The sequence below is a fragment of the Equus caballus genome, chromosome 17 (assembly GCF_041296265.1).
Source record: "Equus caballus isolate H_3958 breed thoroughbred chromosome 17, TB-T2T, whole genome shotgun sequence".
NCBI classification, from domain to species: Eukaryota; Metazoa; Chordata; class Mammalia; order Perissodactyla; family Equidae; genus Equus; species Equus caballus.
In genome coordinates this window covers 99,900,469-99,927,901 of record NC_091700.1, presented here as the reverse complement: position 1 = coordinate 99,927,901, position 27,433 = coordinate 99,900,469, and the positions used below count along the sequence as shown (strand labels likewise).

The window sequence follows — 27,433 nt, the reverse complement described above, 5'->3', positions numbered from 1 at the left end:
GCAGAGCGGCAGCTCCAGCTGTCAGGGTCAGACGCTGCTCCCTCGCACCCCTCCTGCTCCTCGCCCCAACTGCGGTTAACACAGTTTTTCATAGATGTTTTAGGGATCCATAGACCCAAGGTTAGTTCCCAGAATAGAGAGAGATGTGATCCAAGTACAGATTTGGGGAAATACCTATGTTTAAGAGGTACTAAAGGAGGAACAGCCAGGGGAAGTGTTGCCTTGATAGCGTTGGACGTTTTCTTAGTGCGTAGAAAAGAGGACCCACTCGAGAGGCCCAGTGGTGCATGTGCACGCCTGCTGTGGAGACCACAGGCGTGGGCTGACAGCACCACGTGGATGCCTGGCGGGCAGGGGGCTCCAGAGATTGCTCTGCTGTTCAGTTACTGCCGCCACAGTGCCCACTGCCGTGCCTGCCGTCCGCCCCACTCCGTAGTCTGCAGGACAAGGGGCTTTTTTGCTATTAAGCTTATGGTTGAGAAGATAAAAGATACAAACCCTGAAGGACTGTTAATATACAGAAAGCAATGGAAGAAGTCAAATTTATATTTCTTATGTGTAGAAAAATTTTGACGATTTAAAAGTGTGACTAAAGAATAAAGAGTAAATTTTTACAAACGGGAGGATAGGGTATACCTAAGCTGGTAAGGAGCAAAGAGTGCACGAGGGAGCTCTGGATCGCGTGTCTTCTGATAGGCCACTTTAGGCTGAAATCAGTGAAATTAAACCTTTTCTTTGGAATGAAAATCCTTAATGACTCAAATGATGGTACAGTAAAAATATTTCTGGGGGGAAATATTTACATTTTTAAAACTACCTAGATTAACAGAAATATACATCCCTGCCCCCCTTAAAATATGGCCACGGGGCCACTCCCCGAGTGGTGTCCTGGGTGGACCGCGTCTTCAGGCCTCACCTCTGCAGAGCGCAGTGCGCGCTCCTCAATTGCACACGCCGTGTCCCCTGTTCACGTACTGTGTCCCCTGTTCGCCTGTGGTTGGGGTTGCGGCAGGACTGCTCCGCAGAGCACACAGAAGGCAGCCCTAGTGTCTTCTGATTGGTAACTGATGTAGTGGGGACACTTAGACTGCACCCTGAAGAGCCTGCCTCTTGGTTCTGTGTCACCTGGACAAGCACCCTGCCTCTTCTCAATCCTGGATTGTTTCTCCACAGTGGGGTTCTTTTCTAGCTCATGTTATTCTGGTTTTCAAATAAAAACAAGTATTTAGATATATTTTACGAGTAGTTTTGTGCTGTACAGATATAAATTAGCATTAAAAAGCTCTATTATGTCTGTAATCTCCACATGCTATTTCTTTTCAATGTAAAACTCTGGAAACGCTTATTTTTTTTATGTTTATGTTTATGCTGCTTCATTGGTGTAGCCTGCTCTATTACTTGTCCCTGGAAACTTCCACATCTTTCCCTAGACTTGTCTCTGACACTCTCACGTGGTCACTTGATAATAGTACTAACCCTTAGACCGAGTTTCGTAGTTCATGAGGCTTATTACGCGTGCCATTTTGGTTTATTCTTGAGACTAGTTTTGCAAATGTATCGTAGGCATATGCAGGCGACTCAACACTGGCCTGCCCTATGCTCTTCACTGTTCACCACAGTGTTTTAGTGGGATTTCGAGTTAGTTATGTTGTAGAAGGTGATTTGACCCTTAAATGTGCAGTGTTGAACATGCTGTTGGGGGTTCCTCCCCTAGGTCACAGCGCAGGCGTCTGCTGTAAATCTAGCCGGACATCAGTGTTTCTCATTTCATGGGCTCAGGACTCCAGTTTGCCTTCCTGACCATGCGTATGGCCTGTTTGGTCTCTCACCAGGGCCGTTTTCAGGCATTGGCAATGACTTTTGTACGTGTGTGCCTTTAGTTTTTCCTTTGTTAAAATACAAATTATGTATGTATGTGTACTTTTCCCTTTTGTTCTTTACAGCTGCAGATTTATTCACAGATTTGGAAAATGCCTTTCAGGGGAAAATTGATGCAGCTTATTTTGAGACCAGCAAATATCTATTGGACGTTCTCAATAAAAAGTATAGCTTGCTGGACCACATGCAGGCCATGAGGCGCTACTTGCTTCTCGGTCAAGGAGACTTCATAAGGCACTTAATGGATTTGCTCAAGTAAGAAAACTGTTTTGATTTTTATAAATATATAGTAGAGTTCAACATGATAAAGTCTTACAATTTTTGTTTAAAAGAATACATGGCATTAGAGGAAAACTTATTGAATTCTTATAGAACATATTGATAAGATAAAATCTGAGAAGATAAAATCATCACACTGTCATGTTAAAGTCCCTTTATTTTTGCTTGTGCTGCTTTATCAAGGAGAAGCTTGTGTACCTTACGAATACTGTGTATTTTAAAACGAACTTTTTGTTCCATATTTTTAGTTTACATTGTTTCTTGTAAAAAAGAAAAGAAAACCCCAGAAAACAAATACTACTACTCTTCCTTTTGTTCCCTGACATTTCTCATGGCATCTTCCCTTCCAGAACTAAATGTGTGTCCTTCCCCTCCCTCCATAGAGACGCAGACAGCTCTGTGCAGAGCCTGTCTTTCTCCTGGCTCTAGACTAGACCATGAGACCCTCGGGGTGAGATCTGGGGCTCCCAGGCAGCACTGGCGAGCGAGTGTGTGCCGAGTGGGGGCCACAGCACGGGACGAGTGTTTCCACTCAGACTTACAAGAATGAAAATGATGATTTTTTGACATTCACTTCAGGACACTTAAAATGGCATTCCCTTTCAGTCCTGCCTGTGCCAATCAAGTGACTGTTTCGCGTCTTTGGTCCTCAGACTTCAGTGTGCATCAGAATCCCCTAGAGAACTCGTTGAACTGGATCGCTGGGCCGACCAGAGTCTGGTTCACAGGTCTGGCGTAGAGTCCAAGAGTGTGCCTTTCAACAGGGTCCCAGCTGAAGCTGATGCACTGGTCTGAGGACTATGCTTTGAGAATCCCTGTTTCAGGCCATGCTCCTGTAGTCCCACTTCTAACCAGAAGTCAGTCTGCAATATGAAAAATAATTTAGTTTTGAGACACACATAGCAATAACTGACCTTCTACGTGCTCGTGGGTAGCAGTGTTCCATCAGTTATCTCATGAAAGGGTTGATTATCTGATAAACGTAGGTGCTTTGGTCACAGAGCATGCTGTGCTTACTGAAGTAGCATTTCTGCCGCCTAAGTAAAGAAAAGGGTCCGTAGTGAATACTGGTTGTGAGGTCAATGGGGAAGTGTGAGTGATGACGAGTGTTTAAAGGGAAAACGTCCTGTAAGTGTCGCAGGGCTGAAATGGGAGTGCATGTGAGGATGTGGGACGCACAGACCCGCAGGTGCAGGTGTGCAGGGTGAAGCGGGGGAGGTTAGCGGGCACTTCTTACAGTTTAAAGTTAAAGCGAAATTTCAGGTCCATGGTGACATTAAGATCAGATCATTTATCTGACAACGCATTTGCCTTATGCTAGGTTTTAATATTTACAGCATCTTACTCTTGCTATTAAATGAAAAATTTATTTCTTCTCAAAGACTTGATTTAACTTTTAAAAGGGGAACGTCGTCAGTCTCTAGGTCGTTGCCTCAGATTTGTTCGAGGAAGCTGGTGCTGCAGGGCCTCGTTTACCTGTGCCTGCCTGCTGCTTTCCTGCTGTAGAGCCCTACACTTAGTGATGGGCTGTGCTCTTAACTTGGCCAGCTCTCCGTCACAGAAAGGTTCGCTTCATATTAGAAACCCCGATGTTAATAAACCTCAGGAAGCGTTTGCTGATGCTGCCGTAGGTTTTCACCTTCAGAGCTGTGACGCCCACGTATCCCGCTGTTTTGGTTGAATGAAAACCTCTCCTCCCATTGGGTCTGTGTAGGAAGTTGCAATAGTTCATGCTACTAGAGGCTGGTTTTAAGTTTGAAAACTTTATTCGTTAACATGTATGGCACATTTAAGTATTTCTAATTTAAGCTGAATCAAAATTAATTTTTTTGAGATTTTTAAAGAAATGTTTTGCTTCCCAGAACACTTAGTGAAATCCTATTTATAGTTAATTCTGTGAAACTTTTGTTACCATGTTGTATGTGTTCCATTTGTGTTTTTAGTTTTTAAAATTTGAACTCTTTTTATAATCTTGCTTTTACAAAACTCGTTAAGACTTCAAATAACATTTTCTTTTATTTTTAAAAATTCTGTTAAGACCAGAGCTTGTCCGTCCAGCCACCACTTTGTATCAACACAACTTGACTGGAATTCTTGAGACTGCTGTCAGAGCCACCAACGCCCAGTTTGACAGCCCTGAGATCCTCAAGCGACTGGACGTGAGGCTGCTGGAGGTACTGCGCCTCTAGGCTCGGCACACGGCCGTGGGCTTCCCTGGGCCCTGTGCATTCTCTCAAGTGTTTCCGTGTTGTATAAGGCACTGGTTGAGTCTCCTGGGTCAGAGTCGTTACTGGACGGCTGGGCAGCTGGAATCTCTGCTCTGTTGCCTGCTGTGGTGTGATCCTAGACAGGTCACTGTACCTCTGAGCCTCACTGGATCTCAGTTCTCACCTACAGAGGGGCCCTCACAGGGCGAGTGGGCGGAGGTCTGCAACACTGGCCACAGCGCTTGCTAGCACGTTGTGGGTGCTTAGCAAACCATAGTTTCTGTTAGTGTAACGTTGATATCACAGAGATGGTATGTAATAATAATACTTATTAAAGTAGATGTGTTTAGTTTCAGTTTGAGGGAAGATGGCTTTTCTTAGAGGCATGAGTATCAGAAACGTCATACACTGTTTGCTTAGTTATGGTGAAGGGCCATTAGCAGAAACTGTTGGGTTTTTCTAAATGCTGACTTTTAAGGATTTGGAACATAAAAGGCAGTGGAATTTTGTCATTAAAAATGGTGATGAATTGGGGCTGGCCCCGGGGCCGAGAGGTTACATTCGTGCGCTCCGCTGCAGATGGCCCAGTGTTTCGTTGGTTCGAATCCTAGGCGTGGACATGGCACTGCTCATCAAACCACGTTGAGGCAGCGTCCCACATACCACAACTAGAAGGACCCACAATGAAGAACATAATACAGCTATGTACCAGGGGGGCTTTGGGGAGAAAAAGGAAAAAAAATAAAATCTTTAAAAAAAAAAAAAGTGATGAATTTTAAATGGATTTTTACAATTTTCATTCAAAAATATGCCATTTATTCCAAAATATTTGTAGAGCACCTACCACGTGCCTGTCATTCTCCAAATGCTGAGGCTGTGGAGACTGGCACAAAGATGCAGTTCTCCGCTCTCATGTAGCTAACACTCAAAACTGTTGCATGGTTTTTAAAAATTGGTCTTCATTTTACTGCCTTTTCTTGGAAGATTAGACTGATTCTTCAGCAATAAGCTTAACACTGGTGGGAAGTCCTACAGTTGTTTGTTTCGCTCTTAGGTGTCTCCAGGTGACACAGGGTGGGATGTCTTCAGCCTGGATTACCACGTTGACGGACCGATCGCAACTGTAAGATCCTTCTGGATGTTCTGTGTTAGTCATGGCTGTTTCGATGGCAACATTCTTCTCTAAGAACTTCTAATTAGCATGATCACTTGGCATCTGGGGTACACTCACTGAATGAATTCTCAGGCCAAAATTGTATGTGTGTTTTAAATAATCATGAATAAGTGCTGAAATGCTCGATTATTCTAAGAATCTTAAAAATATCATTTGTTCTATCATAAGTTTCAGCATGTACTTAGTAAATGGATTATTCATTTTGTTTCATTATTCTTAGATGCTAGCATCTAATTTAGGATAATTTGAAAGGAACTATAAAGTGTATTTTAGGGGAATCGTATTTTTACTACTTGGATAAAATTTGATATTTAGTATTCATTTAAGATGGTGAGAAAATAGCTGTACTTTGTTCATAGTGGTTTTACCATGTTTGAAACAAACATGCTATTTCAGTTAACAGTTGCCAGATCATACAAGTTGTCTTTATGTGTCTGCAGTTCAAGTGCCCTTCTCACGTGCTCATTTTTTCTTTATTTAGACCTGAGTTCTCCTTGACCAAGATGCCTCTTTGAACTTACTTCAGTCATTTTTATATCTGAAGTATTCAAGGGCATGCATTTCTTTTAATTATTGGGAGAAATATTTTGTTCTGAAGTAATGTAATTTGGCTCTAAAATTCTTCCTTAGCGGTTCTAGTAGGACTGACTCCACGGCTCCTGCTGCCTCTCGAGGTGTGAGGCACATCCCCGCTAGGGAGCCTGCGCCACGGCAGTCCTCTGCTCTCTTCACTTCTGGGTTAACAGCTTTGCTCTGGACAGATGGCTCTGTCATGTCTGCTGTGAAATGGTAGCTACTGGTGCAGGTTTTTTTACACATAAATTCCCAATGTTTAAACTTTACCCGATCAAAACTACCACATTTTAAAGGCATAACTATTCTCTAATTGTCATATGCAACTTAGCTTTTCATCTTGACTTATATCCTAAACAGTTTTAAATGATTATAATGTACAAAACAAGATATTTTAACAAGTTATTTAAATTAGGAACTTCCATATTTTCTACCTTGTTATGTTGGTAGTTACGTATTACTTCTGTCACAGAGTGTGAGTGCCTTGAGCGTGGGCACGGTCTCTGCGCACGATCACTTCTTGTGACACTGCAGATCTTCCTGGGCGTGTCTGAGCCAGCACTCATCCTTGTGCATAAACAAGTGATTGTGCAATGTTACGTTTTTAAAATTGTTTGATTTCTTTTAAAGCTCTAGTAGAAAGAGTCAAAAGTTTGTATCGTAGATTTATTTTAAAAAGGAAATTTAGGCTAGATCCCTGTCAATGGCTAATAGCTGTCAGTTTGTATGCCCACTCCAGTGGGTTGATGGTACAGTCTGAGAGGCTGAATTGGGAAGGAGACAAGGGTCTCATAATTGACAAGCAGGATCTGCCAGGGAGATCGTATGAGAAGAGATCTCCTGTACACCTGGTCTTGGTCGTTCCAGCCTTAGCTTATATCCTGGGTTGGTATATTTTCAGCTAAATGGCTCTATCTGTAGCCATATTGTACAGCTACAGGTATTCGGACTAATTTTAGAAATTGAAATAACTTTTAGTTATCAGAGATGAAATTTCATGCTGTATACAGAAGTTACTAGAAAGATAAAAAGAGGACTTTAAAAATAACTTTGAGTCAAATTTTATGGATTTTTCTGCTTTTTCCCTGTTTAATTTACCCTTTTATCTCTGTTCCCTTTGTATTCTCATTGAGATTGTCATTTTTATACAGAATTTAATTATAATGGGTACATAGTTAAATAATTGTACCTTATATAATATAGTATCACTTTAACTTCTTACTAATTCTTTGAAGAAAGATATGGAAAGATTATCATTAATCTTCTCATTTTGACAATGGGCAGGATAAAATCCATTTGTATCTATCACTGATCTCAGTGTTAGATGAGGTATCAGAAGCTTGTTTGTTTAGTATTTCTCTGAACTTTATTCTCCAGTGAGTGATGAACTGAAAGACCATATACATAGCAAAACTAAAATGTGGAGGATGCTTTCCCTATATAAATACAGTGAAGTATGCATGTCTTTCTCTTAAACAGTTTATGTTTCTAAAGAATTGTGATTAAACTCTATTTTTGTAGATCAGGTCGTGTTAAATGTTCTCTGGCAGCTTGGTACTCAAGAACCCCAATAAGATATCATATGTTTAGCAAAAAATCCTTGAATTTATTTGTAAAATTATTTAATCTGGTATCCTTTATTTCTATAATAGCAAGAATGTTAATAATGTGGGCAGCACAGCAAAATGGATAATCTCTGAAACATTCATAGTTGATTTCGGAGTCCCTTCAAAGCCACTCCTAACCACTTTTGTTTAGACATGTAATCGCCAGTTACTATTGAGCACCTACCAAATACTGGCACAAAAAGGCACACAGAAGAACAAACAGATAGTCCTTGTAACAGGTGAGCAGTGCCAAGAGTGTACGAAATAAGAAGCAAGGTAAAGCAGCCTCCAGTTGAGTGCTAAGATTGTAAGCATCAAGCGTGAACGTCCTAAGTGTCTGAAGAAGAGGGAGACTGCTGAGACAGGGAAAGTATGGAAAGTGACAGTTGATTTGGGCAGGAGAGAAGGGTGAATAGGGCGTGGGGCACTGTGAGAGTAATGTGAGCGAAGGCCTAAGAATGTGGACAGGCAGGGCGCAGGGGTGAGAGCCAGCTCTGCAAGAGCAGAGCAGGTCTTCTGGGTACCCCGTCCAGCCCTGCTGAGGGGGCGCAGGCTCTGTTCCCATCGGCTGCTTCCAGTTCTCTGCACTGTGAGGTGAACACTGGAGACACGCAGATGGCTCTCTGCTCGAGGCATCTAGAAAAGGATGAAAATGTGCCAATGTTGTGTCACAAATGTGTTTGGCTACAGTCTGCAGAAAACCCTGTTACCTTTGTACTTATAATTTTAGAAAATAATTCGTGGTTTATCTGACATTCACATTTAACTGGGCGTCCTGTATTTTTTTGTGTTAAACCTGGCCACCGTGGGAGGGAGGGAGGCATGGAAGGCAGTCGCTGCCCACGCGGCTCGTCCTCCCTGCTTGTGAAGCTGTCCGTTTGCATGAGTTGGTCTTCAGGAGCAACAAGCACTGTTAAAATAACCTGGGGACCTCTTTTTAGACTGGAGCTTCTAGGCCCGCCTTCCATGAGATTCACTTCTCCCCAGGGGGTTGGGGTAGAAAACATTGCTGCACATTGGAGTTGAGGTTAAGAGCCTACGTTTTAGACTAGGTCTAGTCTGGGGTTCAGAGTCCCGATGCCTGTTTACTGGCTGTGTGCCCACAGGCCCGTTTCCCTGTCTGTAAAATGAGTGTAACAATATCTACTGCTCTTATTGTGAGTTTACTGGCCCTGCTGCTTGGACGTAAATAGTCAGCCTAGTTGTTGTGACACAGTGTACTTTCCTAAGATGTACCAGATTATATTTGTTGCTTACATACTGCTTAGAATTTATTGGAATTGATTGTGTATTTTCTGGCCTTTTTGTTTGGAAAAAAGATTGAGACGTACACTGGGAGGCTGCTCATGTCACAGAGTGCTGTCACTGTCTTCTGCTGTTCTTTTCAGGTGTTCACTCGAGAGTGCATGAGCCACTACCTAAGAGTGTTTAACTTCCTTTGGAGGGCTAAGCGGATGGAATACATCCTTACTGACATCCGAAAGGGCCATATGTGCAACGCGAAGCTCCTGAGAAACATGCCAGGTAAACCCGTCCAAAGGCGGGCCGGGTGAGCTGCGTCCCCGCCTGGCGGGTGCTCGCAGCAGCTTCACAGGGAATGAAATGTGCTTCAAGTCTTCGAACTGAAAAGTGATTCATGATGTGCTTTTGGATTTGGCTTTTGTGAAAAGTCTCATTTAAAATACTGCTTATCTTGACTTCTGTGCAAATCAGAAAAAAAATTGAGTCAAGTTAGATTTTTTTAGACCGTGAAATTTCTTTTAGAATCACATTTGTTTTTCACTCTAGTGTTCATATATGTACTGTAATTTTTTAGAAAAATTAAGTTTTAAGGAACGACAGCTGTTTAATCTGGCTCATTTAAAATTCACTTAATGTTTTAATGAAAGTCTGTTTGGGAATTGCTTTAATGTTTTGTTTTGGTTAATAAACTAAGACATGGAAATATTTTATAATATTATTTTACAGTTAAAAGCTATAGAAAAATTCTCAGGCCAGACAGGTTTATTTTAATGTTATAAATATTGAATGACTTCAATTATGAATACTTTTGAAATCTTTATATTGAAATTGATTTGGTCAAAACCTTTGAGAAAGTATTTCAACAAATATGTCTCTAAAGAAGAACTAAGCTGTTGTACGCTTGATCCTTTGATTGGTGGAGTAATTATTAGAAAAGGAACGGTCGTTTGAAGAAAGGCGTATGTGACCTCTACTTGTGTGCCAGGTCGAGGCTGATCCTGGAGCAGCTCCCAGAGCTCCAGAATGATGACGCCCAGCAGGCGGGGCATGGTGGGCACTGGCGCGTTTGACACGTGGAATGAGCAGTTTCACTGGGCGTCCGTGCTTTTGGTGCTCCCAGCAGGTCTTTTCAGCTGGGTCGTGGTATCTTGTGCTCCTGGACTTATAGAAAGTTAACAGCAGGGAACCCCTGAAATGGCTGAGAAGGAAGTGAGAGGGAATGTTTTGTTCAGATACTGTAGTGGTGTGGACAGAGCATACTGCCTTCAGCCTCTGCTTTCTGGTGAATGTGGGCTGCCTGTTGAAGGGAGGCAGGAAGGCAGGAATCGTTGGTCCCTGAGAGAAGCTCACCCTGCCTTCTGGCCCTGTGTCTGTCTCTCTTTCCCATTCTGTCATGAGTCTTTCTTGTGTAGTCGAGGGCCACTGCCTGGTTTCCTGGCTTGCACCTGTGAGTTCTCGGTTTCCCTGTGGTGCTCCTGCCCCAGCAGCCTTCGTAATGTGAGTGAGTGGAGCAGTCCTAGCTGTCAGTCTCTGTGCCAGCATCTTTCTTACTGTCTGATTTAGGTCCGTTCACTCTGTTGCAAATACTTTGTCATTGTGTCGCTCTTCTCTTTTCACAATAAACATCTGTATTTTTTTTATTTTTAGCCCTTGGAAATCTGAGCTTCCTAACAATTTTAAGTATAGTTGGCCGTGAAACATTTTCTGATGTGAACATCAGCTTAGCAATGTCTATGTGAATTTGCTTTTCTCTTGTCTTGAAGAAACAGCATTGAGTTTTGTTTTCTACTTGAGGATAACTCATTTGTTTGATCAGTTTTCTATGCATGGGAAAATATATTTTTTGTGAAATTAGTAACTTTAACATAACTGATCCTATTATGTGGAGTTTAGTTTCATCTTTTTTCACTGATCCTTTTCCCTTTTTATTAAAACTTCTAAAGTATTTTTAATAGCATGCTATTGCCTTGTGTACGTACCATTTTATCTTTTTTCTTTGGTTGGACGTGCATGTAGTTCTTTTTTTAACTTTTTCCACTAGCAAATAATGCTGTAAGGTTTTTGTAAATATATATTTATGTGCCTCTGAATATTTCTTTAGAATAGATGAATTGGAAATGGAATTGCTGGGCTAACAGGTCTGAATTTTAGTTTCACTTTATACTTACTAATACTTGGTATTTATATTTTAACTAGTTGGTGCGTATTGTCAGATTACCTTTCAGGAAGGTTGTGCTGGTTTAGTTTACATACCCGTGAGCACAGCTCTCGCTTGCTTGAAAGTTGTCTGCATTACTGGTGTTTTGGCTAACATTGGGTAGTGCCTTCAAACAAATTGTCAATTTGATAGGTGAAAATAGAAGTTCATTTTAATGTTTTCAATGCTTTTATATTGCTGAATGTAAACACTTTTTTTTTTTTTTGCCATTTATTTATTTTTTTCAGGAAATTGTTTTTTTGCCCATGTTTCTGTTGGAGTATAGTGTTCTTACCTTCAGTTTGTAAGGAAGTGTTGTAAAGTTGTTGATGGCCAGGCAACTTAATGAGCAGAAATCAACCAGCTAGTTAGTTTTGTTATCATAGCAAAGTTAGAAATGTCCCACCAACCGTAAATCTGAGTCAAACATGTAGAAAGATTCCATAAAGTGCTCCTCTCAACCTTTGGAGTTCTTCACAAATGCACAGTGTGTATAGCATCAATAATTGTCACCCCAGATGTCATTTTAATAGTGTTCACCAAAATAAGTTGTTTGCAATTAATAGTTATTCTCGAAAATGATTTGCTTAGGACAAGGGGTTTTGATAACGGTCTCCTAAGACATTTGTATGTATTTTTATCTATTTGCTACTCATCTGGACAACAAATAATTGTTGATACTAAAATGGTGCAAAAGTTTCTTTCCAGTGGTATGGAATATTTTTTGTTAGATTTAATTACTCTAAAAAGTATCGCTATTAGTGGCAACTGAATTTGTATTTGAAATAACATTTAACAAAAAGAAATAGAGAAATACAAGTAAATGAGCTTGTATTCTTTCTCAGCCTTTGTGTATTGGGAGGAGGGGGTGAATGGAGGTTCCCCTCCCCATAAGAGTGGTGTTGAAATAATCTCCTTTTTGGTCCTTATTAGAAATAAAATTGAATGTGGTTGAGGCAGGAGAGGTGGTCCACTCCCTTACAGGTGAGGTGTCCCCACAGGACTCTTAGGGCATTTTGCCAGTTTAATTGGCAGATGTTTTTCTTTCTTGGTGATTATTATGATAACGATTCATCTTACAATTGACTGTTGTAGACTTAGTGAAATGATAACTTAAAAGATGAGTAGACATTTTTCTCTTAAAAAGTTTCTTCTTGTGCACTTCATTTTTGTATATATGGACGAGTGAGCAGTCCTCAGTAGTTAACACATTTATGAAAAGTTTTCTCTGCCAGACTTCAGGCTGAGTGGTTAGCTGTCAGCACAGATGCCGGGCTGTGTTGCCTGGTTAGTTCCACTTCGCCAGCAGCAGCTGTCTGGCCTCAGTGGGGTTCCTGATCCTCTGCCTCAGTTTCCTTGTCTGGGCTGGGCATGGTGACAGCATTCCCTCCTGGGTGGTCAGGATGGAATCTGTGTAAAGACCAGTGCAGCCTCGGGAGAGTCGTCATGACCCCCTGCCTGGTGATAGAGTTGCAGGAGGAGCTGAGCAGTGATGAGACCTTCCGCAGGAGCTGTGAAAACTCCCGGTTCTCATCAGCGTCCGTGAGTCCTTGGTCTTGAGAAATAAATCAGATGCGCGCTTTGACAAAGTCACTTTTAAACATAGCATCAGTTCTAAGTACAGGTTGAAGGAGGGGAGTTTGGAATTGTAAAGAAACTATTTTAGAGAAAGAAGCTTTTATAATTTTTGACGACACTCAGCACTATTTATGGTGCATCTCCAGATGAGCAGAGCTTCTGGCTGAAAATGCCTAAACCACATGGTCAAGCCTGTAAGAGACCTTTGTGTTTTTAAATCAACCTTGAAGTTCTTTCAACAGCCCTTAGAGGGCAGTAAAGAATTACAAATGAATCCAACACTTAGAGCCTAAATATGCTAAAGGCAAGAATGATCGTTTTTGATATTGTATATAAAACTGTCCACTGTTAAGTTGACCAAGTGGGAGAGGAACTGTATTTATATATTTGTTGGACCTCAGTGCAAATGTTGCTTTGCTTTTGGGGTTCTTAGGATTACTTGTCAGCACAGATGCCGGGCTGATCCACAAATAACAGTTATTTGAGGGTCAACCATAAAAACATAAGTACTTATGTTTTAAATGTATTTTCAAGGTGCTGGGTAAAGAGATTCAAGCGGTGTTTCAGGTGTAAGTTGTATTTTTTAGGAATTAAAGGACCGTACTGTACCTTGTGAATTTGCTCTGCTTATGAATTGGGTCCTAGTCTGTTGTAGGAGCCTTAACCAGGCAGTTAGAGGTCTGCAATGCTTAAAGCATATCGCTGTTGACTGGTTTCTCACATGGGAAGAGAAAGACTTGTGGTGTTAGAGGGATTCACATTCATTATGTGGATTATTCTGTCAGGCGCCTGTCAACAGTCAGTGTCCTCATAGCAGCAGCCGTAGGTCTCTTCACTCTCAGAGGCTTTATTTTACAAGAATGCCATTAAAGACACGGTCCTCTATCCTCATTTTAGGCACAAGAAAAGATGATTGTTCTAGAGAGAAAATATGTTATTTGGTATTGCTTTAAGACTATAAAAGAAAAGAACATGTATCTTAACATTGTTGCTAAATTTGCCTTGGTCATGGGAACATTTTGAAAAGGACGTGAATTTAACTAGTTAAGGCATAGGTGAGTGCAGACTATCTACTTTCATTTTGAGGATTGAGATCACTCGTTCAATAAATAATTATTAAGGGCCTACTTTGTGCTGCCTGTTCTTGGTATCCAGTGATGGATATGACGGACAAGGTCCCTGTCATCAAGAAGTTCGTTGCCTATTAGGGCAAGATAGACATTTTAACAAGAACTTAAAATACACCGTGATAAGCTGTTTGATATGAGAAAGACCAGGTGCTGTAGGAACATGAGAAGGAGACACCTGACAGACGTGGGTAGGACAAAGAAGGCTTCCCAGAGGCAGTGACATCCAGGTTGGCATCTAGAGATGAGCATGTTGATCAAGGGAAGAGTGTGGGAGTAGGGGGTGGGGCAGGGGTCTTCTCAGAATAGCATATTTGGAAATAGGGTGAGCGGATGAGGCTAGAAAGCGAAGCAGGGACCAGGTCTTGAGGTTTTGTGTGGGTCAGTTTGACTACATGGCAGTGGGAGAGGAGTGATATGCTGAGTATTGTGTTTCTGAAAGCCCCTCTGGCATCATTGAGCAAAATGGATCTGAGGGGTGAGATTGGAGAATAGAGACTGTCAGTTGTAATCTTGTGTGAGGGATGCCATTGGCCTTGGTGAGCACAGCAGCCGTGAGGCTGGGGAGAGGGTGGATTTGAGACACCTGGGAGCAGGACTGGTGATTGAGTATGCGTAGATGAGGAGGAATGGAGTTAGGGTGGAAGCCTGGGTCTCTGACTTGAGGAGCTGGTGGATGGTGGTGTCGTTCACCAGGCCGGGGAGCAGTGGAGGAGGAGCACGTTTAGGGGTCATGCTTCCGTTTCAGACACATTGATTTGAGATGTTTTTAAGGAAATATGCAATGCATCTGGTCCACTTGATCTGAAGGCCAAGACAGATCTGAACTAGAGATAAGGCTTAGACGTCGTTAGCTTAGGTGATGTTTGAAGCTGTGGCATCGATGAGGTTTGCCTAGAAATAGAGGGAGAAGAGAAAAGGTCTTGGAGCAAAGGGAAGTGGAACAACCTCCTAAAGCAGATGAGGAGGAACAACCAGAAAGGTGGGCAGAGCACTGGGAGAAGGTAGTTTCTCTGAAGCCAAGGGAAGAAATATTTCAGGGAGGAGGGAATGATCGAATATGACACAGCTGCAGAAAATCAGTAAGGTGAAGACTGAACACTGTTCCTAACAGTCAGGTGAGGGCGACTTGGCTAGGGCAGGTCTGTGGCGCTGACTGCAGTGAGAAGGCAACGGGTACCATGGGCGACAGCCACTCAGCACAGAAGAAGCAGGGGTGGCCGCAGAGCTTGTTTGTTTAAAGAGTCGTTTAAATGCTGATGGGAAGAAGGAAGGAGAGGCTGACAAGCCTGGAGGGAAAGTGAGAGAGGAAGAGGACATTCCGAGCCTGAAAGTGGGGGGCTGTTAGCCTTAAAGCTGTGCTGGTGATGCATGTGTGGGCTTGGTGGCCAGAAGGTGGAGAGGCGCCAGCTGATGGTTGCCCTCCTTCGTGGTGGAGGAGGGAGGGGAGAGAATGGAGAGAAGGCAAGGATCAAGGATTCAAGGATGGTGATGGCTGAAAACAGCTGTTGGAGAGTAAAGGAGAGAAAATAAAGGGTTTGCAGGCAGCGTGGAGGACTAGCTGAGGTTGAATGCTGTGAATTTTAGGTTGACGCCAACATTGCAGGATGATTTTTTTGCAGATGTTTTTGTTTTGTGTCATTCAGTTGCATTTTCTTTTCCAAATGTGGGTGACATTAAAGAATCCACAAGATTAATCAGTAGTGGAGAAATTGTGTGCTCAGGTAAATCAGAGAATATAACATAGAGTTAATGATTCGGTCACTATACATCTATTTTCAGGCTGTCTTAATGCTAGAGAAAAATTCCTGGATTATGAAGGAGTTCAAAAATGAAACGTAAAAATGTTAGCAAAAATGCATGACGTGCTAGTAGATTAATCCATCTGTTCTCCAGGTGCTGTGGGCTGGCTGTCAGTGTAACTCCAGTGGGAAACTCTAGGGAGACCCAAGAAATGCAGGCTAAAAAGAGCCACAAAAACTTGAGTTTTCGTGGAATTGAGTTTCTTCCATTGTGTGTAGAAAGTTGACTTGGAGCTAGATGATGGAGAGCAGCCACAGAAAAGTTTGTATGCTTTTCTTTTTTTTTTTCAGGGATTCCTCTCTTAGATTCTCTCTCTTCTGGATGTACCCTCCAAGAAACTTTTTGTTTCTTTCTTTCTTGTTTTTTTTTTTTTTTTTAAAGATTGGCACCTGGGCTAACAACTGTTGCCAATCTTTTTTTTTTCTTCTGCTTTATCTCCCCAAACCCCCCTGGAGACAGTTGTATATCCTAGTTACATGTCCTTCCAGTTGTGGGATGTGGGACGCCGCCTCAACGCGGCCGGATGAGCGGTGCCTTGTCCGCGCCCAGGATCCGAACCCTGGGCCGCCGCAGCGGAGCGCGCGAACCCAACCACTTGGCCATGGAGCCGGCCCCTATGCTTTTCTAATAAATATAGAGTCCTCCACACGAACAGACATTTTTCCACAGCAGACATACAGGTGGCCAATAGGCACATGAAAAGATGCTCAATATCACTAATCATCAGAGAAATGCAAATCAAAACTACACTTAGATACCATCTTATACCCATTAGAATGGCTATAGTCACCAAGACAAATAACAACAAATGTTGGAGAGGTTGTGGAGAAAAGGAAACCCTCATCCACCGCTGGTGGGAATGCAAACTGGTGCAGCCACTATGAAAAACAGTATGGAGAGTTCTCAAAAAACTAAAAATAGAAATACCATATCACCCAGCTATCTCACTACTGGGTATTTACCCAAAGAACTGGAAATCAACAATTCAAAGAGGCTTATGCACCCCTGTGTTCAGCACAGCATTGTTCACAATAGCCAAGACGTGGAAGCAACCTAAGTGCCCATCGACTCATGACTGGATAAAGAAGGGGCGGTATATATATATATATACAATGGAATACTACTCAGCCATAAAAAAAGACAAAGTGATCCCATTTGCAACCACATGGATGAAGCTTGAGGGCATCATGTTAAGCGAAATAAGCCAGACAGAGAAAGACAAACACCATATGATTTCACTTATATGTGGAATATAAACAAACTTACAGACCAAGAGAATAAATTGTTGGTTACCAGGGGAAGGGAGGTGTAGGGTAGGCACTAGGGGTGAAGGGGCGTATGTATATGGTGTATGACAAATAATAGTGTACAACTGAAATCTCACTGTGTTATAAGCTGTTATGACCACAATAAAAAAAATTTAATAAAAAGGAAAGTCCAGGTCAGAAGTCTCTATAGCACGGAACAGAGAGATTGTAAGGACAAATAAATTACCACCATTACCACCATAACAGTCAATCAATCAGTCAATCAATAAATGGTCCTCCAGAGAGAGTGCTGAGAGTAGTCCACTTGTTTGCTAAGTCGTCTCTCAGGAGTGTGTGATGAAAGCTACAGGTTTGTCAGTGATGCCGGACTTTCTCTGGTAGGGAAATGTCAGGGTGGCTAGGTGTAAACTGTAGTTGTCCCACAGGCTGGCCAGTCAGCCAACGACGCCACTGTGAATATGTATAAAGCAGTGCATTTTTGGAAACACTCAGTGTGCTAGAGACAGTGGATGTCACAGTGAGACCTGAGTATCATTATGTGTCATTTGTAAAGACATTACTCAGTTTGTTTCTCGATGAAAAAGTCCACCAGAATTCTATGATAAAATTGAGAACATTAAAAAAAAATGAACCCTCCACAAATGGTATGTAGACTATTTCATATAACTTGGATTGCCACACTACAAAGAGCTCAAGTCACACCCGGGAAGGACCCTGAGAGCAGTGTGTTGTGCGTGCCTGCATGCATGTTGATTGTTTTCAGAATACGCAGCCTGTTCTCCAGGGAAGACTGCTGCTCCAGCCCTGGCCAAACCCAAATAGAGAAGCTTCCTTAAACCATAACACCGATGGGTATCAGTTAAAACAGCGTTTTATTATACTCTTTCTACATTGGAAAGTAATTTTAGTTCAACAGGCTATGAGTATTAGGTTAGATTTCTTAGCCCTCTTTGATAGTTTTAACAGGGAAGAGTACATTCTTCATTCTAAGCTTAGAAATCAAATGTAAAGTGTATAACCTGTTCTTTGGATGAATACTTACCATATTCATGGATTACAGATGCCTGACATGTGGAAGGCATCAGGTGGATTTTGGAGCATGTGCTGAGCTGCTGAGGTGGCCGTGCTGTTTTCCCTGGCCAACCGGAACGTGTTAAAAACAGCAAAATCCCCACTGTGTCACTTTAATCCTTAACTTGAAGAAGGGAGTGTTTAAAAATTATGTATTACCACTATTATTTTTTTCATATCTGTTTATATATCTCACTTCCTCATTACTCTCTTAAGAAGGGACAGAAACATTTTCTCGAATAAATGCATGCAGCAACAAATTATTTACCTAGGTAGGTAATTAAAGGCATTTGGAGCAGTAACCAACATGTCGTCTGACCCACGTTAAAGGTCTCCCTGTAGTCACTCCTCCAGTGGCCCACCTCTGACCATCACTCAGGTACAGCAGTGTCCCGTAATACTCTGGTGGAGTCTCTGAGTGAAAAAGTAGAAGTGTGAGCAGAGCACGGCTGCTCCATGGTGAACTTCAAGCCTGTTGATGGCTTTCTAATCTCGTAAAGGAGAGAGGCTGAGGCTGAGCTCAGGCTCCCCTCCCTCCAAGATTCATGTTTCTCCTAGGTGACAAGGTCACATTTGGGTCCTTAAGGAAATGTCAGTTTTGTCTCCAGATAGCTAGGGAATAGTAAATGTTTCATGCACAGTAGCCAGACTAATTGTAAAGAAGCCGTAAAATTGAGCTTATGTTTATTCAAGAGATTGCATTATTATAAAGTAAAGTTTTTCTATTTAATTTTCAAATACAATCATTTCATTTTTTGCCATTTCTTATTAGGTCCTTATATTTTGTAAAATAATATAATACTGCTTGAGTAGATAGCTAAATCTTTGTGTAGCTTGAATGGCACAGGAATTGATTATGGAAAGGTTGTTTGCTGTTTTTAAGGGTCAAGAGTTAAAGCTAGTGATTCTGTTTTTTAAAGGTAGACTGCAGATACATGGGAGGGAGAGCATTGTGTTGGTTTTACGTGTGCTCCCAGTGGTGTCTAACATCAGTTCTCTGGCTCTCTTGCAGAGTTCTCTGGGGTGCTGCATCACTGCCACATTCTGGCGTCTGAGATGGTCCATTTCATTCATCAGATGCAGTATTACATTACATTTGAGGTATCTTCCCATCATCTATTGATTTTAGTTTAAATAAGTCATGCCTTCTGCTTTTGTGTGGTGCATTTTGTAGAAGACCCTGTACTGGGAAGAACGTGACTTTATCCCTAAGTTTCACGTTATTGTTTCTCAGGTGCTAGAATGTTCCTGGGATGAACTTTGGAACAAAGTGCAGCAGGCCCAAGACTTGGACCATATCATTGCAGCACATGAGGTGTTCCTGGACACCATCATCTCCCGGTGTCTGCTGGACACCGACTCCAGGGTAAGACTGACGTGTTGTTTAGAAACAAGAAGCAACAGTAATAGTCTTCTTTCCTTGGATTCCTGTCAAATGGGGCATCTTAGAAATTGCCTGATGCCCACATTTGTTGAGACAAGTTTATTTGTTATTTGGTCTTCCAGGAACACTGATTCTGAACAGAATTGGAACAATAGTGCTGAAACAAGAACATGCTCTAAAATGGGTATAAAAATGGTAAAGGGTATGAGAACACTCGTTTATTTCCTAGATGTAATAATAGTGTCTTCTTGTGGTTGTTGAAAAGAGAAGAGTTAATCCTGAGTGATGGTTTTGAGTTACGGAGGGGTAACATCTGAGCACAGTGAACCAAACAAAGTGCTGTAAGGACAGAACGAGCGGTGGGGGCCTGTCCGGAGGTGCAGGAGAACGCAGCCTCCAGGCTGCATGTGCGTTTCCTCCCGGGGATGACTGCCTGCTCTGCTCTCCGTCCCGTCTTCATGAAGACGGCACCAGCTGCGAGGGTTAGAACGTCGGTGTCTGTGCAGGTGAACCTGAAGCTTCCTGGGCCCACACTTCTTTCCTTTAAGCCCTGTTGTCAAAGTTGCATGTTCCATGTTGCAAGTCTTCCTGGAGTTTTGATTTATTCAAAGATCTAGGGAAACAAGGAACACACTGCTTTCACTTGAAACAAGTATATTGTGAAGTAGGAGGCAAAATTTCAAGTACATTTTTGACATTAAATGTGCAACTTCAGAGAAGTTTTAGGCTTGCAGAGGGCTGCTTTGGACTAAACCTCCACTCTCTTCAAGGGTCCTTCTGTGGGAAATGCACCGCTTGAAAGGGCTTTAATTTTGTCTGCATTTTTAGTATATCTGGTTAGTCAGCCATGGCTAGGAAAACAGATATTTTGATATGCCAAATTTCATTATTAAAGAATTAGCGGTCATGTGTGTTAAAAAATCGCTCAGATCAAAGATGCTTCTATATAGAATATTTTTATAAATAATTTGAAATAATGGCACAAGAGTAATTTAAAATACTTTGAGTGTAATTAGTAATTTAAGAAATGCACACCTCAAGCCTTTTAGCCTCTATTGCTATTACTTAACCTCATCCTTATCAGGCTGAGATCACAGAAAGTTTGTGCATTGTCTGTCAGTGACACATTTATTGTTCAGTAGTTGTAGATGAGTGTCCTGATACACTCTCGGATGAGTCGAGGTTGTAACAGCTAGGACATTGTTCCTGGACTCGAGGCCTTTGCTGCCATGTGTGTGCTGAGTGTCCTAGTCAGACAGTACAGGGACTCTGCAGGCAGATGGACCCAGGTCTCAGTTCAACTTCACAGCTTGTGCCCCAGTGTTCTTGTGTTTTAAAAGGGCATGATACTCCTCTCTGTAGATTTGTGAGAATTAAATTATGTAATTCACATAAACTGTTTACCATAGTGCCTGGTACCTAAGTGTTAGTTGCTACTGTTTTTAAACAATTAAAAGTCACTGTCTTGTGTATATGCTTGACAGAGAGATTTATGAGAGATTTAGTGCTTTTCGGAAAATGTGTGAACTACTGAGGTTATACCCACACTGAAATCGGATTAATTGTGGCAAATAAGGAGAACTCAGTTGATAACATAGAAGTTTTAACCCACTTAGATAGATGAAAATTCTGTATGAAACGAGTTAAATAGTCATTCTTCTTGCCTCTGGAAGATTTCCACCGATATGAACAGAGTCCAAGGAGAAAATATTTTTGCCTATAGCAAGGTTTTCATGTGATAATGGAATGTTTACGTGAGTTTGTCTCTACTGACTTCACTGAGGGAGTCATTATGCTAAAGGCTTTCTAATCATTTCTGAAATGGTCCCTTGGCTGATGGTTTTACTTTTAATTTGATGGTTTGTTTAAAATGACCACTAGAGATGTTTTTGTTTTTTAAGAAACTCAATATATATAACAGATTAAAACAGTCTGTTCTTGGCATGAATTGTATATTTTTATTATACCACTTAGTAAGAAAAACAAGGCTGTTTGATACACATAATTTTGAAGGTGGAGGTTGTGGCATGACAGTTGTACGTTGTGTGTACATTTTTGTAATTTGTGTTTGTGCGTTGTTGAGAAAAATCTCAAATTGCAGTGAACTGTTGCAAACTGACATCACCACAGAATGCACTTTTGTACTTGTCCTGTATGAACAGATTGCTAAAAGGGGCCCATAGCACCCTTACCTTGAAGTAAGCAGCAGAAAATCACCACATAGATTGATTAATTGTTCCAAAAATAATAACTTTTTATTTGACCACAATAAAAAGCAAATTAGAGGAAATAAATCTTTATTAAAAACAAAAAATTAGACCATCTCCATCTTTTGCTTTACTTTTTTGTCATAAAAATAAGACCCCTCCAAGAGAACAAACCACTTTCAGGATGAGCACAGTGTTTACTGTATGAATCCCAGGGTCTCCGTGGTAACCAGAGGAGCAGCTTTACCTGCGCGGCTGCTTCTATCGGCAAATCAGTGTGCGTGCGTCATCCTTTCCCACAGTGCGTTGTAGTAAATGAAGGAAAACGTGAATTGTTCATTTTGTGATATCTGCGTTCTCTTGAGTTAGGTTATTCCGGGAGCCATTTAGCAAATACTAGTGAGTTTTGTTTCCCTGAAGAGTCAGATGTTAGCTCAACTGCTAATGGTGCTGCCACAACGAGGTGAACCAGATCTGAACTCCCATATTGCGCCCCTTCAGAAAGGGGGAGTGTTTTAGCAGACAAGGTCGCCCTCAGTGATGGGGATGGGAATGGCGCAGGTGTCTTCACTGCTCTTCAGTTGTCTTCAACAGCGGAGTTAGGCCAAGGTCTCTGTTTCTCCCCAAATCAGCTTGGTTGTGTCTTCCCATCTGTGAACTGGAGCCTCTCCAATTATCTAGGTTTCTTTTATGTTGCTCAATAAAGTTATATCATTTTTCTCCCGTAAACATCTTACACATCTTTTGTTAGATTATTACTACCTTTGTGGAATTTGGCTGGTCTATAGGAGTGCTATTAATTTCTTTATTTTGATCTTTTATCCATTTTTTATTCCAAAATTTTCTAGATCTGCTTATCCTTTTTTTTTTTTTTTTGAGGAAGATTAGCCCTGAGCTAACATCTGCTGCCAATCCTTGTTTTTGTTGAGGAAGACTGGCCCTGAGCTAACATCCATGCCCATCTGCCTCTACTTTATGTATATGTGGGACACCTGGCACAGCATGGCTTGACAAGCGGTGCATAGGTCCACGCCTGGAATCTGAACTGGCAAACCCCAGGCCGCCGAAGTGGAGTGCACGAACTTAACCACTGTGCCACCAGGCCAGCCCCTAGATCCTATTTTTTACAAGGAAAAACGGTTTTGTTTCTTTCTTTCCACAGGGTATGCCTTCTGCTTTTTCTTGCGTTAGGGTGTTAGCTAAGTTGACTGGGAGCTCAGGTGAGACTCCTCACCTTATTCCCGAGATTAAGGATCTGTTTTATTATTTTGCCATTAACTGAGGTGTTTGCCAAGACATCTGATAGGACCTTTCTCAAATTGAGTAGGTCCCTTCGAATACTAGTTTGTACTCGAAACTAGTACTAGTTTACATGTTTTATATAAATTGTGAGTGGGTGTTACATTTTAACATGATTTTTTTCTTGAACTATTGAAATTATCTTTTTTCCCCCCAAAATTGTTAACGGACTTTTAAAAAATCTAAGATGGCAGAGGATGGAGTTAATCCTCCTCTTCAGTTGTGGCACACTGCTGACCATGCCCACAGAAGTCCTCTGGTGGTTGTTGGGTTTAACGGTAACCTCTTCACCAACTCCGCAGTTCCCCGCCGCTTCCCCACGGCTGGCACCAGTGTCAGTGTGTTTGCTGTCCCACCGTAGGTATATATATGGTATTTTGAATGGATATATTTTATGTTGACATAAATGATTTTCTGCTGTAGATATCATTCTGTTTCCTTCTTATTTCTGTGCCACACTAAGAGAATAAATAACTAAAATATGGTAGATTTATACTGAAGAATACTCTGCAACACTCATAAGAAATGAACTAGAAATATGTACTGTGACGTTGATATGTTTTCAAAACATGTAGAGTTTTTCTCCCAGTGTTAAACCATCCTTTCATTCCTGGTATAAAATATGATACCCCGTTTTTTTAAAACCTTGCTGGATTTTTAAAAATATTTTATTAAGAATTTCCTTTCTCATATTCTCCATGTCTGATTTTGGTTTGTGTCACCAAAAGAAAAAAAATTGAGGTGCTTTCCTTTCCTTTCTAATCCTTGGAATAATTCCCCCCCTGACCCAGCTGCTCACTGCTAGCTTTGGCATGTGGGCCAGCGCTTGGGGTTTGTGAGGTTGGTGTGAGCTCTGGTGGTGATGTGTGTGGAGGGCTTGTTGCTGTTGCTCTTGCGGCACAGCTCCCTGCTCTCCCAGGGCCTGGTGCAGTGCCTGCTGCCTGGTGGTGCTCGGTGAGGGGCTGATAATGAGTCAGTGAACGCCGAGTGAGCACTGACAATGTGAGTTGATATCTTGTTTTGTAGTATCTTTTTACGAATTATCAATATTCTATTTGAAAAACGTAGTAATGAGCATAATGAAGTCTGTTGATAAAAAGAAAAACATTTCCTTTCTCTTTAGGCACTTTTAAACCAGCTTAGAGCCGTGTTTGATCAAATTATTGAACTTCAGAACGCTCAAGATGCCATCTACAGAGCTGCCCTAGAAGAACTGCAGAGACGGTCACAGTTTGAAGAGAAAAAGAGACAGCGTGAAACTGAGGTGTGGTTTTTATACCGGTGGATTTATTAATTTAAATAATAAACTTACTGCCACAGTAATCACAAATGTAGCAAGTAGCTTTCCTGCGGAAATATTCACAAAGCTGAGGCTGTGTTCCCATCTACATCTGGAGCCCTGAGGAGGTACTGACTTTTAGACGGAGTGGTCACCATCACTATCATCATCATGTTTTACAAAACAAAGACACCAGTGTTCACGAGAATCACAGATCCCGTGCCACGTTTCATTAGTAAATGTTGAGGTGTCTGTGTTGGTGTCTCTGCCGCGTGGCAGCCTGACACTGCCTCACTCTGCTATCTGAAGCTGAGGGGTGCACATATACACATGGGAACCAAATTTCCGCACCTGTGGCTGTTTTCAGTAACCCTGCCAAAGTATTTCATGTCTTCCATGACCTCGAATTACAAAGATTTATTGAGCAAGTTTGGTGTTTTATGGGATTTCTCGTATTTGATATAATCTTTTTAATCTTTTACTTTTTCAAGTTGCTTATTCCTGGGGTGGTGACAGATTTTTCAGTTAATATAGTTTGTTTAGTTTTCTTTTTGAGTATTCCCTTAAAATTTGTGTTAGAGGGTCATATTTAGGTTGGAAAATTCACAACCAGTTAGAGCACAAGTTGTTTCTTCAGGAGATTTTGGAAATAGGTATAACACTTACTCCATTTGTATTGCCAAGAGCAGTTGCTTCTGATTCTGACATGTCGGAGTTTGTGACGCAGAGACTCCTGGCCCATGCCCTGGCACGCCTTGGTACCGGGCAGACTGAAGATTCGACCCCGACTGTTACTCAGTGGCTTTGTGTCTCTAGGTGACTTGACTTCTCTAAGATGTAGTGTCCTGATTTGTAAAATGGGAGTGAGTTACTTACGTGTGGTGAGGTATGCCAGTTATTTAGCATTTAGTAAGTATTCAATAAGTGCCAACCACTGCTGTGATTTTTAAAACTGCCCACATGCCCCAGAGAATCTGCCCTTCTGGAGGAAATCTGCAAAAACTAGTCCTTAGAATTGTCACACTCTGAGAATAGCATGGCAGCCAGCTGTGTGGGAGTTGATGGTTCCCTCTCCAGACTGTTAACCGTCCGTGCTGGAGTGGAACAGATCTACATAATAAGTCAGGTTTATTCAGTGTATTTTATTCAGATATGCTTAGGGCTACGGTAGGAGATCTAAAAGCTGAAACTGTATCTGAGAAGTCATTTAAATTCAGTAGGCAAAATAATTTATGAAGCGGTCATTTAGACCTAAGGTCCACTGAAGTTTTAAAGAGATTATGCAGAAGACGCAGAGAAAGGTTTCAGAACCCTCCTGCGAGGATGCTGTGCTGGAGTCAGCCCTGCCTGCTTCACTGTCAGCATTTTGTCCTTTCTTTCTCTCGTGCTGCTGTTGGGCAGAGGGTTCCTAAGGGTCCTCTTCCTCCTCCAGTCCTCTGCTTGCTTTCCACTTTTCTCTTCAGAACTCCTACATTTATGATGATACTTCCAATGCAAATTTAGGATCAAAGGGCTTTTCTTTTTTTCTTTTAATATGTTAGACATTGGAAATCTTTGTTTCTAACAGCTTACTCCATTGTTATCTGACTACACTTACCCTCACACACACCTGTACACACACCTGTCTTAGAGCGAGAGTCGTGGTACTGCCCCCAACAGTATAGCAACAGTGTGGTTAGTGAGCAGTGTGTCCCACTAGGTGTGTGCATGAGATTCTACGTCGTAATGCCCCTGGGAATGGTTACTCCCATGAGGTCATGCCAACTCAGTACACAGGTGAATTGATCTCATTTTTGCTTTTAATTTTTAGGGATAGCTTTTAGTTATAAAACAAAGTTGGATTTAATTATGTAAAATAGCTACTTGTTTCCAAAGTCAAATCTACAAAACAAAGCATTTAGACAAGTCTGGCTTTTGTTGCTCTTCACTCTGTACGAGTCTCTGTCGTGAACGTGGGTGTAAAACCCAGGAGAATATCGCCAAGCTGTGATATATTGAAGGATGGGCCTTTACCAATGAGTTCCAGGTTGTTCCAAGAGTGCAGAGCTCTTCTGTCATTCTAGTAGAAATGTTACAATTTACCACAGTTATAGACTGAAGGAGAAAGATTTTGTGATCGTCTCAATAGATAAAGTAATTTAATTCCAAGGAAAATCTGGTAAGTCTTGTCTGAGATATCTACAATGAAGCATCATACTTAGTGGTGTGGATGGATTGTGGGGCGAGATGCTGTCCCCACTTTATTCAGTGTTGCCCTGCGGGCCAGCCAGTGTTGTAAACCAAGAAAAAGAAATACAAAGTGAGAGAAAGAAAGAAAGCTGTCTTTTTTCCCTTTTTTTTTTTTTTGGCAAAATTCATGATTGTTGACATAGAAAATCTAAAATAATCTTTAGGTAAATTACCAGAATTAAGAAGTGAATTTATGAAGGTAGCAGAAAACAAGGTCACTATGCAAAAATCAATTATATTTCTTCCTATCAGCAACAAACATAATGAAGTTTTAAGAGAAATGCCATTAAAAGAAGATTAAAATGTAATAAAACATATGCAAGACCTCTATACAGAAAACTGTAAAACAGGGCCTGGCAGCCTGAGGTTTGCAGACCAGATTTGCCGCCTGTCGGTCTCTGTAGACAGTGTCGCTGGGACAGCCGGGCCTGCTCGTTCCCCTGTCTGTGCTGGCTCTGTGCTGCAGCGGTGGAGCTGAGTGATGTGGCAGAGACCTTAGGGCTCCCAGACCCTAAAATACTTGCTTTCTGGTCCTTTACAAAAAAAAATTTGCTGACTACTGCCTCCCCGAGAGATGTTAAAGGACCCCTAAATAAATAGAGGAATATATGGTGTTCATGGATCCCACTTCTAATTCCAACAGTTTGTGTTTTTGGGGGGATAGAAAATGATAAACTAATTCTAAAATCTATGTGGAAATACATAAGGCCTAGCATAGTGAAGAGAATATTGAACAGGAACAGAATTAGAGGATATGCATTTATAATTGAGTATACATATACGCTCAAGACTTCCAATATAATTACAGTAATTAACAGTGCTGGCTCACGGGGGACAAGCCAATGGAGCAGAATAAGGTCCAAGAAACAGCCCCACACGGTTAGAGTCATCAATTCTTCATCGAGGTGGCCCTGAGGACAGTGGGGAATAGAGCATCAGTCAGCGGGGTTAGGTAACTGTGTCTTGACCCTACCACCCACCCCATACACACACACACACACACACAGCCACCGTGAGGTGGTTGTAAATCT

General features: G+C 41.6%; 1 protein-coding gene across 1 annotated transcript in view; it reads left to right on the top strand.

Moving 5' to 3' along the window:
• TUBGCP3 (tubulin gamma complex component 3) overlaps nt 1–27,433 on the top strand; it is an 83,981-nt gene that overhangs the window by 49,652 nt on the left and 6,896 nt on the right. The window contains exons 14-20 of the mRNA XM_023621859.2: nt 1,944–2,133; nt 4,196–4,331; nt 5,419–5,487; nt 9,107–9,242; nt 19,017–19,105; nt 19,239–19,370; nt 24,018–24,158. Coding sequence (XP_023477627.1) covers nt 1,944–2,133; nt 4,196–4,331; nt 5,419–5,487; nt 9,107–9,242; nt 19,017–19,105; nt 19,239–19,370; nt 24,018–24,158 — 893 coding nt within the window. The remainder of the gene's footprint in view (nt 1–1,943; nt 2,134–4,195; nt 4,332–5,418; nt 5,488–9,106; nt 9,243–19,016; nt 19,106–19,238; nt 19,371–24,017; nt 24,159–27,433) is intronic.